The sequence below is a fragment of the Heterodontus francisci genome, chromosome 24 (genome assembly GCF_036365525.1).
Source record: "Heterodontus francisci isolate sHetFra1 chromosome 24, sHetFra1.hap1, whole genome shotgun sequence".
NCBI lineage: Eukaryota > Metazoa > Chordata > Chondrichthyes > Heterodontiformes > Heterodontidae > Heterodontus > Heterodontus francisci.
In genome coordinates, this window is record NC_090394.1 from 74,023,310 (window position 1) to 74,040,841 (window position 17,532).

At 44.4% G+C, this 17,532-nt stretch overlaps 1 protein-coding gene across 1 annotated transcript; it reads left to right on the forward strand.

Moving 5' to 3' along the window:
- Positions 1–8,123: 8,123 nt before the first annotated feature.
- Positions 8,124–13,747, forward strand: LOC137383710 (putative oncomodulin-2). Its single transcript, XM_068056891.1, has 5 exons — positions 8,124–8,163; positions 9,051–9,118; positions 10,378–10,510; positions 12,288–12,397; positions 13,722–13,747. Exons 2-5 carry the CDS (start codon positions 9,058–9,060, stop codon positions 13,745–13,747), a joined length of 330 nt encoding a protein of 109 aa, XP_067912992.1. The 5' UTR covers positions 8,124–8,163; positions 9,051–9,057.
- The last annotated feature ends 3,785 nt before the right edge of the window (positions 13,748–17,532 follow it).

Sequence of the window (17,532 nt, forward strand, 5' to 3'; positions counted from 1 at the left end):
ATTCCCCTGCCCTTTCCCAATAGCCCGGCAAATTTTTTCTCTGCAGATGTTTATTCCTCTGAAGACCTCAATTGAATCTGCCTCCACCACACTCTCAGGCAGTGCATTCCAGATCCTCACCATGTAAAGAGTTTTTCTTCATGCTGCTGTTGCATCTTTTGCCAATCACCTTAAATTGGTGTCCTCTGGTTCTCGATCTTTCTGCCAACAGGAACTGTTTCTCCCGATCTACTCTGTCTAGACTCCTCATGATTTTGAACACCCTTATCAAATCTCCTCTCACCTTCTCTTCAGAGAACAGCCCCAGCTTAGAGTCCTGGAGAGATACAGCACTGAAACAGGCCCTTCAGCCCACTGAGTCTGTGCTGACCAACAACCACCCATTTATACTAACCCTACATTAATCCCATATTCCCTACCACATCCCCACCATTCTCCTACCACCTACCTACACTAGGGGTAATTTACAATGGCCAATTTACTTATCAACCTGCAGGTCTTTGGCTGTAAGAGGAAACTGGAGCACCCGGCAGAAACCCGTACAGTCACAGGGAGAACTTGCAAACTGCATACAGGCAGTACCCAGAACCAAACCCAGGTCACTGGAGCCATGAGGCTGCAGTACTAACCACTGTGCCACCCTGATTCTCCAACATATCCACATAACTGAAGTTCCTCATCCCTGGAACCATTCTCATAAATCTTTTTTGCACCCTCTCCAAAGCCTTCACATCCTTCCTAAGGTGAGGTGACCAGAATTAGACACAATACTCCAGTTGAGGCCAAACTAGAGTTTTAAACAGGTCCATCATAATTTACTTACTTTTGTACTCTATGCCTTTATTTATGAAGCCCAGGAGCCCATATACCTTATTAACCACTTTCTCAACCTGCCCTGCCACTTTCAATGGTTTGTGCACATATACCCCCAGGTCTCTCTGCTCCTGCACCTCCTTTAGAATTGTATCCTTTATTTAATATTGCCTCTCCTCATTCCTCCTACCAAAATGTATCACTTCACACTTCTCTGCAATAGATTCCATCTGCCATTGCGCCATCTCCCATTCCATCAGCCTGTCTATGTCCTCTTGAAGTTTATCATTATCCTCCTTGCAGTTCGCAAAACTTCCAAATTTTATGTCATCCACAAATTTTGAAATTGTGCCCTGCACACCCAAGTCTAGATCATTAATATATATCAGTGCTAGGACCCCAGCTATTCACAATATATATTAATGATATAGATGAGGGAATTAAATGTAATTTATCCAAGTTTGCAGACGACAGAAAGCTGGGTGGGAGTGTGAGCTGTGAGGGGGATGCAGAGAAGCTCCAGTGTGATTTGGACAGGTTGAGTGAGTGGGCAAATACATGGCAGATGCAGTATAATGTGGATAAATGTGAGGTTATCCACTTTGGTGGCAAAAACAGAAAGGCAGATTATTATCTGAACGGTGATAGATTTGGAAAGGGGGAGGTGCAGCGAGACCTGGGAGTCCTTGTGCACCAGTCACTGAAAGTAAGTATGCAGGTGTAGCAGGCAGTTAAGAAGGCAAATGGTATGTTGGTCTTCATAGCAAGAGGATTCGAGTACAGGAGCAAGAATGTCTTGCTGCAATTATACAAGGCCTTGGTGAGACCACATCTGGAATAGTGTGTGCAGTTTTGGTCTCCTTATCTGAGGAAGGATGTTCTTGCTATGGAGAGAGTGCAGCAAAGGTTCACCAGACTGATTCTTGGGATGGCAGGACTAACGTATGAAGAGAGATTGGGTCGATTAGGCTTGTATTCACTGGAGTTTAGAAGAATGAGAGGGGATCTCATAGAAACCTACAAAATTCTAACAAGACTGGACAGACTAGATGCAGGAAGGATGTTCCCGATGGTGGGGGAGTCCAGGACCAGGGGTCACAGTCTAAGGATAAGGGGTAAGCCATTTAGGACTGAGATGAGGAGGGATTTCTTCACCCAGAGAGTGGTGAACCTGTGGAATTCTCTACCACAGAAAGCAGTTGAGGCCAAATCATTAAATATATTCAAGAAAGAGTTAGATATAGTTCTTAGGGCTAAAGGGATCAAGGGATACGGGAAGAAAGCGGGAACAGGCTACTGTGTTTGGATGATCAGTCATGATCCTATTGAATGGCAGTGCAGGCTCGAAGGGCTGAATGGCCTACTCCTGCTCCTATTTTTCTATGTTTCTATCAAGGAAAGCAGGGGTCCTAATACTGACCCCTAGAAAACCCCACTATATACTTTCCAACAGTCTGAAAAACAACCATTCACCACTTCTCTCTGTTCCCCATCACTCAGCCAACTTCATATCCATGCTAACACTGCCCCTTTTATTTCATGGGCTTCAACTTTGCTCACAAGTCTGTTGTGTGGCACTTTATTAAACACCTTTTGGAAGTCCATGTACACCACATCAACCACATTACCCTCATCAACCCTCTCTGTTACCTCATTAAAAAACTCAATCAAGTTAGTTAAACAGGATTTGCCTTTAACGACTCTGTGCTGGCTTTCCTTAATGAATCTATACTTGTCCAGGTAATGGTTAATTTTGTTCTGGATTATTTCAAAAGCTTTCCCACCATTGAGGTTAAACAGACTGGCCTGCTGGGTTTATCCTTACAGACATTTTTTAACAAGGATGTAGCATTTGCAAGTCTCCAGTCTCTCACATCTCACAACCTCAGATCATCCTAAAACACTTCACAGCCAAGTAAGTACTTTTTGAAGTGTATTCTCTGTTATAACGTAGGAAATGTACAGCAAGCTCTCAGAAACAGCAATAAGATAATCTGTTTTTGTGATGTTGATCGAGGGATAAATATAGGTCAGGACACTGGGGAGAACTCCCCTACTCTTCTTTGAAATGGTGCCATGGGATCTTTTACATCCACTCGAGAGGGTAGACAGGGTCTCGGGTTAACATCTAATTCAAAAAATGGCACCTCCGACAGTGCAGCACTCCCTCAGTACTGCAGGAGTGTCAGCTTGGATTATGTAATCAAGTAACAGTATGCGTTTTGCAAGGTATTGGAAGGCAATGCATGGATTTGTACCCCAGTACATGTCAGATGCAGAGGGGAGCAAACTGGGGGAAAGAAGTTTACTGCATTGTCAAATCTATAATATTTGGAGGTCACTCAATAAGCATCTGTTTCAGCACTGCCCTCTGGTGGAAACTGGCTGTATTAAATTGAAAAACCCTGGCAACTTTTTAAAGACACCAGAACCTTCGACAAAACGTGGATTATATCCAAACTAATAAAATCCAGATGTTTCGTGAGCAAAAGTTCTGTGAATTTAGATAAAACCACAAGTAAAGAAAGGCTTGCATTTCTATAGCACCTTTCATCAACTGATGACGTCCCAAAGTGCTTTACAATTTTGAAGTGAGAAGGCAGAAAGCCTTGGTTTAACATAACATCCGAAAGACGGCATCTCCGACTAATTGGCAAGAGAACCAGGGGGGTGGGGGGGGGGGGGGGGAGATGAGGAGAAATATTTTTACGCAGTGAGTTGTTGTGATCTGGAATGCACTGCCTGAACGGATGTTGTGAGCAGATTCAAGTAACTTTCAAAAGGGATAAATACCTGAAGGGGAAAAATTTGCAGGACTATGGAGAAAGGGCAGGGGAGTGGGACTAAATGTATATCTCTTTCAAAGAGCCAGTACAGGCACAATGGATCGAATGGCCTCCTTCTGAGCTGTATGATTCTCTTAAAAATGCAGCAAGTGAACCACATATTAAGCGGCTGCAAACTATTGAGAGCCAGGCAATGAGGGCAGCTTATTGTGTCCCACGCTTTATCATCTCAACTCATCTTCACAGCATCTGTGGATTCCAAACAATGGAAGAAAGGAGTCAGCATCTCCGGTCGAGCTGCCTGCACACACCGAGGACTAATCCATCATTGTCAATGCTGATAGAGGAATTGGGAGTGAATGTACCAGCTACATTTCCAAAACTGCACAGCCTGTGGGCCTGGGCTGGGAGGGAGACAGGCCCTGGAAAGAATTAAGAAATTCTTGGAGATCCTTGGGACCAAGCCCCACCCACACCCTACCCTGCTGATACATTAAAACGTACCCCAGTGGAGAAGGCCAGGCAGTTGGGACTTACAGGTGCTGATGGGTGGCTACATTATCCAGTGAGAGGGGAGGGTGAGGTGCACAAACTGGACACAAGCCTCATACTGTGACAAGTGCCCCTGGGCATGGACAAAGTGCCCTGGCCAACATTCATGTCACAAACAACACCTAACACGTATGACTTGGTCATTGATCTCATTGTTGTCTGTGGGATCTTGCTGTGTGCAAAGTGCTGTTGCATTTCCTACATTACACCAGGGTCTGCACTTCAAAAGTTCTAATTGCTTGTAAAGGATGTCCTAAGGTCACGAAAACCGCTGCTTAACTGCAAGCTCTTTCTTTAATCGAATGGTGGAACAGGCTCGAAGGGATGAATGGCCTACTCCTGCTCCTATGTGACAGTTAATTATTCAGTATCAATTAAATCAAAAGGTATGTGCAGTGTGAGTGCTGCTGAGTTCTATATCTGACTTATTCATTGAATATTACTTAACTGTGAGGATACTTGACAATAAGTTTTCAACCTCACAGTATGAGTGCTAATGTGGTGAACTGTAGAGATCAAGAAAATCAGGTGTGTTCTATAATGTCACATTCCCACACAAGAGGGTGAAATATTTACCCTTTATCCTGGGATAATAAGAGTTGTAAAAATTCTAAATTGTCATCCAGCGTGTGTATTGCTCTCTTGCACAGTGCTTAATCATCCAGGTTCTTTACATGCAAATTTTCAAATTACCCCCAGTCCTTCCCCTCCGTGCCAATCCTCTGCTGGTTTGGACAGGTACTTCCAGCAGCCAGCACGGGGGGGGGTCTGCCCTGTGACGCTCAGTCAGCCTGTAGTTCAGCAATACTACCTGCTGGGGGTGCTTGGCTCCCAGTCCCGAGGCTCGGGGACACAGAAGCTGGTAACAGTGAAGTTCATCATGGGCCCTTGTGGAGAGAGAAGGAAGGGTTGGCATCATTGCTTCTGGTGTTAACTGTGGCTCACTGGGCTACACTCCTTTCCTCTGGGGCAGAAGGTGGTAGATTCAAATCTAAGCTGATACCCCCTGTATTGTACTGAGGGAGTGCTGCACTGTTGGAGGTACTGTCTTTTAGATGAGATGCTAAATTAAGGCCATGTAAAAGATCCCATGGCATTATGAACACAGCAGACAAATTCTCCCCAGTTTACCAGCCAGTACTTATTTCCTCACCCAACATAATTCAAATTGGACGATCTGACCATTACTGCATTATTGTTTGTGGGAGCTTGCTGTGCACACATTGGTTGCTGCTTTTCCTACATTACAACAGAGTGCACTTCATAAGTAATTAATTGGCTCTACAGCACTTTGGGACATCCTGAGGTCACGAAATACAAGTTCTTTCTTGACGCAGGAACATGGGTTGGGGTCACATTGACCAGACATACACCCAAAATCACCTTTCCTCCTTCCGTTCTATTGATTATGACTCCATTGCCAAATGCTTGGTCAAAGTGATAGATTTTTAACGGGCGCCTTAAAGGAGGAGAGAGATGGAGAGATTTAGGGATGGAATTCCAGAGCTTAGAGCCCAGGCAGCTGAAGGCACGGCCGCCAATGATGGAGCGATGGAAATTGGCGATAAGCAAGAGGCCAGAATTGGAGGAGCGCAGAGATCTCGGAGGGTTGTAGGGCTGGAGGAGGTTACAGAGATAGGGAGGGAGTGAGGCCTTGAAGGGATTTGAAAAGAACAATGAGTACTTTTAAATCCAAGGTCTGGTCAGACTGGAAGCCAAAGTATTTCCAGCACTTTTTGTTTTTATTTCAGATTTCCAGCATCTGCAGTATTTTTGCTTTTATATTTTTATGGAAACCAATGTAGGTCAGCAAGCACAGGGGTTATGGGTCAACTATAGAAGTGCTTACAGCGTTCAACACTCCTGAACACTGTGGGACCAGTTTTAACCCAGAGCGGAATGTGAGTGGCAAGACTCAATGTAATGGTGCCAGCCAACTTACGCATTCTGGGTGAGAGGTGGGGCGCAGGGCAGTTGCCAGCGAGGAGAGGTCTCGCAGGTGGGGTTGTGAGAAGGGTAATCAGAGGCAAGTGAAGCTTCCCCTGGCCCCACAATGGAAATTTGTTTCACGTACCTAGAGGGTCTCTCCATTCTTCAATGCCAGCTGCCTGTGGTGCTTTACTTACTAAGACCCCAGTTAAGATGTCCTCTTGTCTTCATGACATCCCCAATTGGCTTTGATGCACCCATGGGTTGGGGTGGGGAGGTAACAGCTATTCCACTTCCCAAAACCAGCCATGTTATAATGGGAGATTGGCAGTAATGGAGATACTACATTTTAACTGCATTTCCTCTTCCTTCCCCCGCAATGGGGGAGAAAGTTCAAATTCCCCCGAGTGTAAGATTTCCAGTTAACGGCAGCAACCACTTCCTATATCTCAAATAGCCTCCACCAAGCTTCAAAACCTGAATGCACAAACAACATTGTCAATGGTCACTAATGCAGAGAATTATTAACGGTCTGAATTTTAAAAATTCACTCATGGTGTGCGGGCATCACTGACAAGACGAGCATTTATTGCCCATCCCTAATTGCCTTTGCGAAGGTGGTGGTGAGCTGCCTTCTTGAACCGCTGCAGTCCATGTGGTGTAGGTATACCCACAGTGCTGTTAGGAAGGGAGTTCCAGGATTTTGACCCAGCGACAGTGAAGGAACGGCGATATAGTTCCAAGTCAGGATGGTGTGTGACTTGGAGGGGAACTTGCAGGTGGTGGTGTTCCCATGCATCTGCTGCCCTTGTCCTTCTAGGTGGTAGAGGTCGCAGGTTTGGAAGGTGCCATCGAAGAATGTCAAGACTTGTTACACGGAATTCACAGCACAGAAACAGGCCATTCGGCCTAACTGGTCCATGCCAGTGTTTATGCTCCACATGAGCCACCTCCCACCTCTCTTCATCTCGCATATCAACTTATCCTTCTATTCCTTTCTCCCTCGTGTGTTCATCCAGCTTCCCCTTAAATGCGTCTATGCCAGTGGTTCTCAATCTGGGGTCTACAGACCCCTGGAGTCCACAGAGATCTTCCGGGGGTTCACGATGCAGGGCTGGCTCATGGGTGGGTGACTCCCAGGGCGCCTGGTTAAGAGTAAGGATGTGAGCAGCAGCCGGGGGCATGCTCTGCTCTCCCTGGGCTCCTGCTCTGTCCAGGATAAACAGACTCTTCAATGAGAAGCAGGCATACCCATCTAACTGATGTCTATACTGCCCACTCCCTGTGGTAATCAGTTCCACATTCTGGGTAAAGAAGTTCCTTCTGAATTCCCTATTGGATTTATTCATGCCTCTTATATTTATGGCCCCGAGTGTTGGACTGACCCCACAAGTGGAAACATCTTCTTACCATCTATCCTATCGAACCCCTTCATAATTTTAAAGACCCCTCACCCCTCAGCCTTCTCTTTTTTAGGTAAAAGAGCCCCCACCTGTTGACTGAGTTAATAAGGTACAGTGCACACTGACCAAACACTGTTCAAAGTCATCGCTGAATTATCTAAATGGAGCTCAAAAAAGGACCTTCTTAACAAAATGTTGGAACGGCCCTAGATGGGTGAGATCAGGTTGAGCGTGAGGCTTGTCAGAAACACTGTGCAATCCCTGCTTGTTCTTGGCAATCTACCAAAAGGTGAATGCACCTGCATATCAAGGCATGATGAAGGGGAGAAAATGCTAGGACCAAAGGGGGAGGGTTGCTGGGAACCAAGAGAGATCAGCCATCATTCACCAACCAGCACCATCATCCCATATCTACAGGAGCACTCATCACTTTCTCCCTCTCCCACACAACAGGGGAAAAAAATGCCTGGGTTGTTCCCAAGCAAAATGATGAGAACAAACCAGCTTTTATTTGACACCGATCTCCGCCCTCTTGTAAATGAGCCATAACGCTGAATTCTGCAAACCTTATGCGGAATGAAGGGTATATAAAGGAGCGGGCACACTGCAGACATCATTCAGACTCACTCTCGCCACCTCAAAACTTGCTGTCTCTGGGAAACAAGGACGCTTACAGCCAGGTGACTGATGTTAAACTTTCTCTCTCTCTCTCTCTCTCTCTTTCTGCATCAGAGCAGGAGATCAGAAACTGACCCTGTACCAGACTGAGGAACCATTGCACTGGAGGACTGGAGCCTGACTTGTACTTGATAGGAGAATTTCCACCTCTCCATCAGACAATTCAAGGTTCAAATCCTGCTTTAGTCAGACCCCAAATACTGGGATGCCATCCAGTGGGATATTTTGCACCCAGTGGGTGTGAATGCCTCACTGCCACCTCATCATATAAGTTTTGGGAACCCATAAAACCCTCCTGCCTTGTAGGACTAACCCCCGCTCATAAGCTGGGATAGGATTGTCAAGGACATGGAAAGAGAATTCACCTTAAAACCCATCGGACTGTTAACCAACCTGCAAATCTTTCCACTACTTCCATTGCTGAATAGTGCAAAGATACAGCAACTGTAGAGCTATTTGGGGCCTTTCATTTTATTCCACAGCCTCATACACTATGTGAGACTGCGCTCTTTTAAAGTTACAACTTTCATAGTGGCAAGGGGAAAAATGTCATGTTTATTTGTCATAAGGTTTTATTCTGTGGTCAGGCGAGAAGATTCAAAATCAGTAAGTGCTATAAATAGGTAAGATTTTGCTTTAAGGAATGTATTCCAGGAATTAAAGGTGCCCAGAAATCCCAATCAGGCGTCAGTTACTCCCACTAAGGTCCTTCCCTTTCTCTCTCAATTCTACTTCAAGAAGAATAAAACATAATTTCTCTTTGTCAAACCAAGTTTGGTGAATTTGAGTGCTCGACAAAATAATGTTGTTAAAATACTCTTTGCTCAGACATAACAGAGTTGAGATTAAAAGCTTGTATGACGTTTTTGCTTTATCTTCCTTCTGATAGTTTAACCATGAAAATCACAGACCTCCTGGGAGCTGGTGACATCAACTCTGCCATTTCAGAATGCAAAGGTAAAGTTTTCATCTTCCATGATTTAGCTGCAAAAACACAGAAGTCTTAAGGGGACTTTAAGTAAATATACTGTAGTCTTAGACTATTGCAATATTACATTTTACAAGGGGATTTTAAATATTAATATGAACATGGACAATTATGAGATTAACTCTAGAGGAAAGCATTAAACTGCTTTGTAAAGGAGACATTTACCTTTACAGAGCCCAAAGAGGGAGATTGAACAAGTTTGGGCTCTTTTCTGCTGAAAAGAGAGAAAGATGACCTGATCGAGGTTTTTAAGATTATGAAAGGGTTTGATAGGGTAGACGTAGAAGAGATGTTTCCACTTATGGGGAGACCAACACTAAAAGCCATAAATTAAGACAGTCACTAATAAATTGAATATGGAATTCAGGAAAATCTTCTTTACCCAATGGGTGGTGAGAATGTGGAACTCACTACCACATGGAGTGGTTGTGGCGGATAGCATAAATGCATTTTGATGAACACGTGAGGGAGAAAGAAATTGAAGGATATGTTGATAGGGTGAGATGAAGAGGGATGGGGAGGAGGCTCATGTGGAGCATAAACACTGGCACAGAACAGTTGAGCCAAATGGCCAGTTTCTGTGCTGTACATTCAATGTAATTCTATGAGATACTCTCAAATCAGATAAAGCCGAGCTGTGCAAGTTGACTTAAATGCCTGCACCCAACTCGGCCCAACAGGCTATGAATGGTGAGGCTGTTAGAAATGTTTCAGCCACTGTTGGGAAATTAACGATGTTGCAGCCAGTTACCCTTAAACTATAATAATGTTCGAGCTTAAAATACTGCCTCCCCACTGACTGCAGTTATACTGCAGCGCATGTTGGTGCTAGGTCATCGCAATAAACTGGTCCTGGTACCAACAGTGGACTTTTCAGAGCTCCAGTATTGTTATATCCATTTACATTACGTGCTACACAGTCTACCATGGCATCAAAGTAGGACAGAAGTCCAGAGGGTTCAAACCATGGTGTGCACGATTAGTATTGAATGCATTTAGATTTGTATGAAATCTGTTTGCTTGCTATTTTAATGCAGACAGTAAGCCTTTACTAAAAACATGCAGCTATATTGCCATTGTGGAGAACTCAAAGAGTTCTTTACGTTCCATCTCAACTTGTCAGCCAGGCGAGGGGCAAACTTGTTTCAGTGCTGCATGAATCTAAACAGTGTAGGGTCATTTCAACCCTCTTAGTCTCATTGCTACCACGTTTTTCTTACCCTCTCAGCCCCTGAGTCATTTGACTTCAAGAAGTTCTTCAAAGCATGCGGTCTGACTAAGAAATCCGCAGAAGAGGTGAGGAACGTCTTCTCAGTTCTGGATCAGGATGGCAACGGCTACATCGATAAGACTGAACTCAAGTAAGAACACGTTGCATATAAAGCTTTAAGTCAGGAAATTCAATGGGGTAGGTCTTGGTTTTCAGCCCCCTGGGCAGCAATCTGGCACAACCAAACACCCACTGATTTGACAACCCTCCCGCTCATTTCATTGACGAGAATTTACCCCCATGTTTCAAATTCTTCAATGGTGTCCTGAACGAATGCGGCCACCTTTCAATTGTGACATCTTGTGCATTTCTGACAATGGTGTTGGAGGAGGCATACGGATAAAGTTGCTTCAGAATTGCTATCATAGTTCATGTTGATCTAAATGAGGGATTGAGGAGGTGAAATTGATCTTGTTAGGAGGTAGCACAAATTGGATGGTCATGAATCATCCGCAGGTTTTACTCCCCGCCCCATTTCTTATCCATTGTCTTCAATGAGAAAAACATGTGTAAATCCTATTTGCCAATTCAATGTCGCCCATAACAGAAAATTGGGATCCTTTAATTCTTATTGTATTAGAAACATAGGAAAAGGGGGCCATTCAGTCCCTCAAGCCTGTTCCTCCACTCAATCAGATCATTGCTGATGTGACCTAACTCCATATACCTGTCTTTGTCCCATGTCCCTTAATACCCTTACCCCAAAATATCGATTTCTTTCTAAAGCGTGATCACGTGTCATATGACCAAATCCTTCAAAAGCACATGGTGAAATTGATCTCAGGAGGGTTGCTCACATCTAGTGTGGCAAACAGCAACCACATCGCCAGTTCTAGCTCAGTCCTCCTGCCAGCTTCGGACCTGTTGGCCAATTAACCTCAGGAGCCACATATATAAAGCCACACAACACTACAACAGCAATGGAAAAAAATCCCACAGTACAAATACTGCAGATGCTGCAAATCTGCAACAAAGCAAACTGGAGATACTAGAAAGGCTCCGCAGGTCAAGATGGGGGTACCTGTGGAGAGAACAGACGAGGTGTTTGTGGGAATGGACGCTTCTTCAGAACTGCTGCAACTAATGCTAACTGTGTGTCTGAGTGTTATTGAACAAAGGGAGTTTAATATGCTGATATCGATTGAACGGAGAATCATTGATGTCAATCTGCTGAATGGTGTTTTTGATGGATGACTGGTTAACACATTAATCATCACTCTTCATGGGTAATTCAAACTGCTTGGCACAGATAAACTAATTAAGCCATTGCTATTCTATTCAATTCCAAACGTCCTAGGTGACTTAATTGGCAGAAGAACCAGATGCAATATGAGAATTTTTTTTTTCACTCGGCAGGTTGTTGTTATCTGGAATGCGCTGTCTGAAAGGGTTGCGGAAGCAGATTCAATAGTAACTTTCAAAAGGAAATTGGATAAATACTTGAAAAGGAAACATTTTTGCAGGGCGGTGGAGAAAGAGCAGGGGAATGAGACTGAGCTCTTTCAAAGAGCATGCGCAGACACGATGGACCAAATAGCCTCCTTCTGTGTTGCATGATTCTGACGTGGGATCATTTATATTTTTTGCCAGGAATCACATTCTGCAGTTGCACCTACACAGGCTCCGAGTCCAACAATGCCTCGACTTTAGAATTCACATCCTTATTTTCAAATCCCTCCATAGTCTCACTCCTCCCTATCTCTGTAATCTCCTCCAGCCTTCAATATCTCTGTTCTCTAATTCTGGCCTCTTGCGCATCCCTGATTTTAATCACTCCACCATTGGTGATGTCTATATATATTTAATATACACACACAGAAGCTCTTTGTGTTGTAGATTGATCAGTCAGTCTTATTTATCTGCTTCAGGATGTTTCTCCAATATTTCTCCGCTGATGCCAGGGTACTGAGTGATAAAGAGGCCCAGTCTATGATCTTTGCTGCAGACAATGATGGTGATGGTAAAATTGGAGCCAAGGGTAAGTTAAACACTTTTTAAACAAATCACAAACCAGATCAAATGGCTTTGGCTGCTGTTCACTTGGGGAATGATGATATATGGCAGAGCATAAACCATTTTGCTGATCAACTAAGGCTCAGTGGGTAACATTCTCACCTCTAAGTCAGAAGGAAGTTGGTTCAGGCTCCACTCCAGAGACCTGCTGACATAATCAAGGTTGGCATTCCCAGTGCAGTACTGACAGAGTCCTTCTCTGTTGGAGGTGCTGTCTTTTTGGATGAAATGTTAAACTGAGGCCCCATCTGCCCTCTCGGGTAAAAGATCTCATGCCTCTATTTTGAAGAAAAGCAGGGGAGTTTTCCCTGGTGTCCCGGCCAATGCTTATCCCTCAACCAACATCACAAAAACAGATGAACTGCTTATTATATTTGTGGGAGCTTGCTGTGTGCAAATTAACTGCCGCTTTTCCTACATTACAACAGTGACTACACTTCAAAAGAACTTCATTGACTGTAAAGCGTTTTGAGATGTCCTAACTTTGTGAAAGGTGCAGAATAACTACAAATTCTTTCTTTATAAAATATAACAAATTTTATTTATTTCTGTCTGTTTTTTTTATAATGCAGGTTATTTTTCCTAGTAACTTCCCTGATGTTTGTTTCCACAATTATTCCCTCTGTACATGTTGCTTGAAATTAATATGTCTCATTGATCATGCTAAAATTTCTCTGCATCCAAAAGTTAAAGGAGGTGCGATGTTTTGTCTTGCTCCCTCTCTATCTATCCTTCTCTCTATGTTGGTTTTTCTGTGTTGTTCTTTGTCCCTGTTTGCGTATTTCCTATGTGTGCAATACTTTCAATTATGCTTTCAAACAGTGATTATTACAATCAATGAAATACTTCTGTTCGCTATCTCTCCTGAAAGGGGGAAACTAATCACAGAAAAGTACTTGAAGGGAAAGAAATTGCAGGGCTATGGGGAAAGAGTGGGGGAGAGGGACAAGTTGGACAGCTCTTTCCAATGAGCCAGCACAGGCATGATGGGCTGAATGACCTATTTCTGTGTTGTATAATTTTATGACACCTCGTTCCAGAGGTCACAAGTGTTCCATTATCAGACTGCCACTAAGGACTGTATAATAGGCCTCCAAGAGGCACCAGAGACCAGGCATGGTGACGGCCAGTCAGAGATTTCCCTCGTCCTCAGCTTCTCCTTGGACCTCCCAGTTTAATGCAGCTTAACTCCAGTGCTTAGGCGAGCTTAAATCTGCATCCATCCCAGTTCACCTCACCCTGTTATTGGTTTATTAAAGTGTGCAAATTACCTTGTGTTTTCATTGCAGAATTCCAGCAACTAGTTCATTCCTAAAGAAGATTTGAGACCCAAGCTGGAGACTATTCCAGAAATCCTTAAAGCCTGTGTTCTGACGTGGTCAGTTACAATCTCTGAGGCAGCCACACATAGATCTGAATGTATTTCTACAATCAAGTGGCAAAAGTGTATGCTCATAAAAATGCTTTGTGCTGCTTTGTTTGGTGCTTAAGGAAAAGTCTCTCATAACCGAATAAAATACATTTTGGAAACAAGTTTATGGTGTGGCTTGTCTATTACTCTTTTGAAAGTGTTAACACAAGATACATTGATGGGACTTTATACAGTACTGAGGGAATGCTGCACTGTTGGAGCTGCCGTCTTTCAGATGAGATATTAAACTGAGGCCGCATCTACTCTCTGATGTACGTAAGAGATCCCAGGGCACTATTCGAAGAACAGCAAGGGAGTTCTCCCTGGCATCCTGGCAAATAATTAACCCTCAACCAACATCACTTAAAAAAAAAGAATATCTCATCACTGTTCGTGGGATCTTACTGTGCTCAAATTGGCTGCCACGTTTCCTACATTCCAACAGTGACTGCACTTCTAAAGTAGTTCCTGGTTGTGAAGTACAACAGGATGCCCTAAGGATGTGAAAGGTGCTATATAAATGCAAGTTATTTCTCTATTGCCTCTTACACTAAAACCCTGTACAGAGGCTGCAGCCTGATGGGGTACAGTCGCATGCTGGTTATTTTACTAGCCTAGTAACCCTCGTAGTCTAGATGCCTGGCCCCATGAGTTCAAATCCCACCATGGTAGTTGGAGAACTTCAACTGATTAAATAAAAACATGGAATTAAAAAGCTAGTATCAGTAACGGTGACCGGATTATTATAAAATAGAGGAGATTTTCAAGGAGGCTGCCTCCAAGAGCCCTGTTCAGTGAAGGATGGTGGGCAGACTCTGCAGTCAGGAGGGCCAACAGGAGCGCCCAAGGCTCTGGGCAGCCAGCAGCCCCACCAGGAGAGGTGGGCACTGTCTCTGTAGGAGGGCAATCGCGATGGTACGAAATATACTGTGGTCACAGCTGCCAGGCCATCATAGCAGAGGGGGAGCTTCTCCACAGCATGGCCTGCAGCTGTGACTGTAACCTTGCAGTCAAGCAGATCCATGCTGGGCTGCTTTCCAGGATGTGCATCTGGCCTGCTGCAGGGAGGCTGTCACCATTCCAGCCACAGGCTCCAGCCACATCGGGGGCGACTGTCCATTGACAGTGTGAGAAGTGCCCTCAATTGGCACTTTAATTGGCTTGATTGGCTCCCCCATTGCTTGTGGGTGGGTAGACATCATCCCCCAGAAGCTGCCTCCCCGACAATAGGCTGGAGACGGGAACATGCCGGCTGGCCGGGAGTGAGAAATTGCCGGAACGCCCGCCTCCAAACCCACCTCAGGATGAAAATTCTGTCTGTTTATTCTACAACCCTCACTGCTTGACACCTGTTGAAACACATTTGTCTGTTTAATGTGTATAATCAGAAAAGAGAAACACGGGGCGGGACCTTACCACGGGCTTCGGGACCCCAGCGTCAGGACAAAATGGGACTCCCGGGTCTGCACTTGTTGGCGGCGGGACCAGCTCAGCAATCGTACCAGAGGTAGCCTCCTAATTGGCCGCCTCCAGACTCTCTGAGGGACTAATTGTATAGCTTTGTCAGAGAGCCAGCACAGGCACGATGGACTGAATGGCCTCCTTCAGTGCTGTATGATTCTATGATTCAGCTGCAAACAGAATCCTACCCTTTGACCCTCATGACAGTCTCTTTGAGGCGAATATTGGTTTTAATCTGTGGTCACGCTCCTGCCAGTTCTGACACTCATTTCCTATTGAAAATTGACTTCCTCTGCAAGATGAGGGATGCATAGATATTCCGGGGATGGGGGGACAGGGGACATGTTTCATGGCCTCTTGTAGAGAGTGTAAGTTGCCTTAGTAACACAATTTAACGGAGCTGAGTATTTCAGAAGCACTCGTTCATTGTGGGCCCGATGATACTTACTCTCAGCATCATCTTTCCAAGTTCAAAAATGTTTGTAGCCTGCGCTATGACTTATCAACAATCTTCATTCCGTCCTCAGGATTGCAACTCCAGGAGGTCACTGGATCAATTCAGGACAAGTATACAATTAAATCTGTTCACACCAACATGTGTGACACCTGCAACTAATAATCATTTATCATAGCCTCCTTAATGGCTGCTCCCGTATATTGTTACATCCTTGTTTTCAAATCCCTCCACGGTCTCGCCCCTCCCTATCCATGTAATCTCTTCCAGCCCCACAACCCTCCGAGATCTCTGCGCTCCTCCAATTCTGGCCTCTTGAGCATCCCTCGATTTTAATCGCTCCACCATTGGCGGCCGTGCCTTCAGCTGCCTGGGTTCTGACCTCTGGAATTCCCTCCGTAAAGCTTAAAAGGAGATGGAGGCATTGGTGAAGGTGCAAAAAAGGATTCACAGCGATGATACCAGAACTGAGAGGTTATACCAAACAGTAAAGATTGAACAGGTTGGAGCTCTTTTCTCTAGAAAAGAGAAGGCTGAGGGATCACTTGAGAGAGGTCTATAAGATTATAAAGGGCTTGATAGGGTAGCTATAGAGAAGATATTTCCACTTGTAGGGGAGGCCAGAACTTGGGGCCATAAATATAAGATAATCACTAATAAATCCAATAGGGAATTCAGGAGAAACTTCTTTACCCAGATAGCGTTGGGAATGTGAACTCGCTACCACAGGGAGTGGTTAAGATGAATAACATGAATGCAAGGTAAGCTGGATAAATACATGAGGGAGAAAGGAACAGAAGGATGTGTTAATAGGGTGAGATGAAGAAGGAAGGGATGAGGTGTGTGAGGAATATAAATGTCAGTATGGACCAATTGGGCTGAATGGCCTGTTTCTGTACTGTACATGCAATCTAATTCTATGAAATTCTGACAAACACAACATACGTGGTGCACCATTAATACTTTTTAAACCTACTTTTCCTCAATTTAAATGTTTAGGGAGTGTGGATCCTCCCCTTCTATCCGAAGATTTAAATTTCTAAGAGTTGTGAGATGGCATCTGCACACGGACATGAGGAGAGCTCTCTGCTAACTAGGGCTCTTAATGGTCTAAAATGAAAGCAAAATACTGCAGATGCTGGAAATCTGAAATATAAACAGAAAGTGCTGGAAATACTCGGCAGGTCTGGCAGCATCTGTGGAGAGAGAAGCAGAGTTAACGTTTCAGGTCTGTGACCTCTCATCAGAACAGTTTACACACAGCAAGATCCCGAAAACTGCAGTGTGAAAATGACCCGATAATCAAGTTTAGTGATGTTGGTTGAGGGATAAATATTGGCCAGGACACCAGGGAATAACTCCCCGGCTCTTCTTTGAAATAGTGCCATGGGTTCTTTTACATCTACCTGAGAGGGCAGACAGGGCCTCTGTTTAACATTTTATTCAAAAGATGGAATCTCTGACAGTGCAGCATTCCCTCAGTACTGCACTGGAGTGTCATCAGTTAATGGTCTAGCTGGAGCCGAGTGGAGCAGTGTGAATAGGATCGTGCCTGCCTGGAACGTGACCAAGTGCTCACAGTCTCAGACCATTAACATCACAGACACCTGAGTGTCACCTGAGAATCGGAGGGATGGCAAGTGTGTTAAACAGATTCTTCCACCAATTACATTTACGCTTCATGCATTGCACTCAAAGAATGGTCAATTTCCTGTCTCTATCCAATGTAAAGCTCACAACACACTCAAACGTTATTAGGTTCCAGAAATGAACT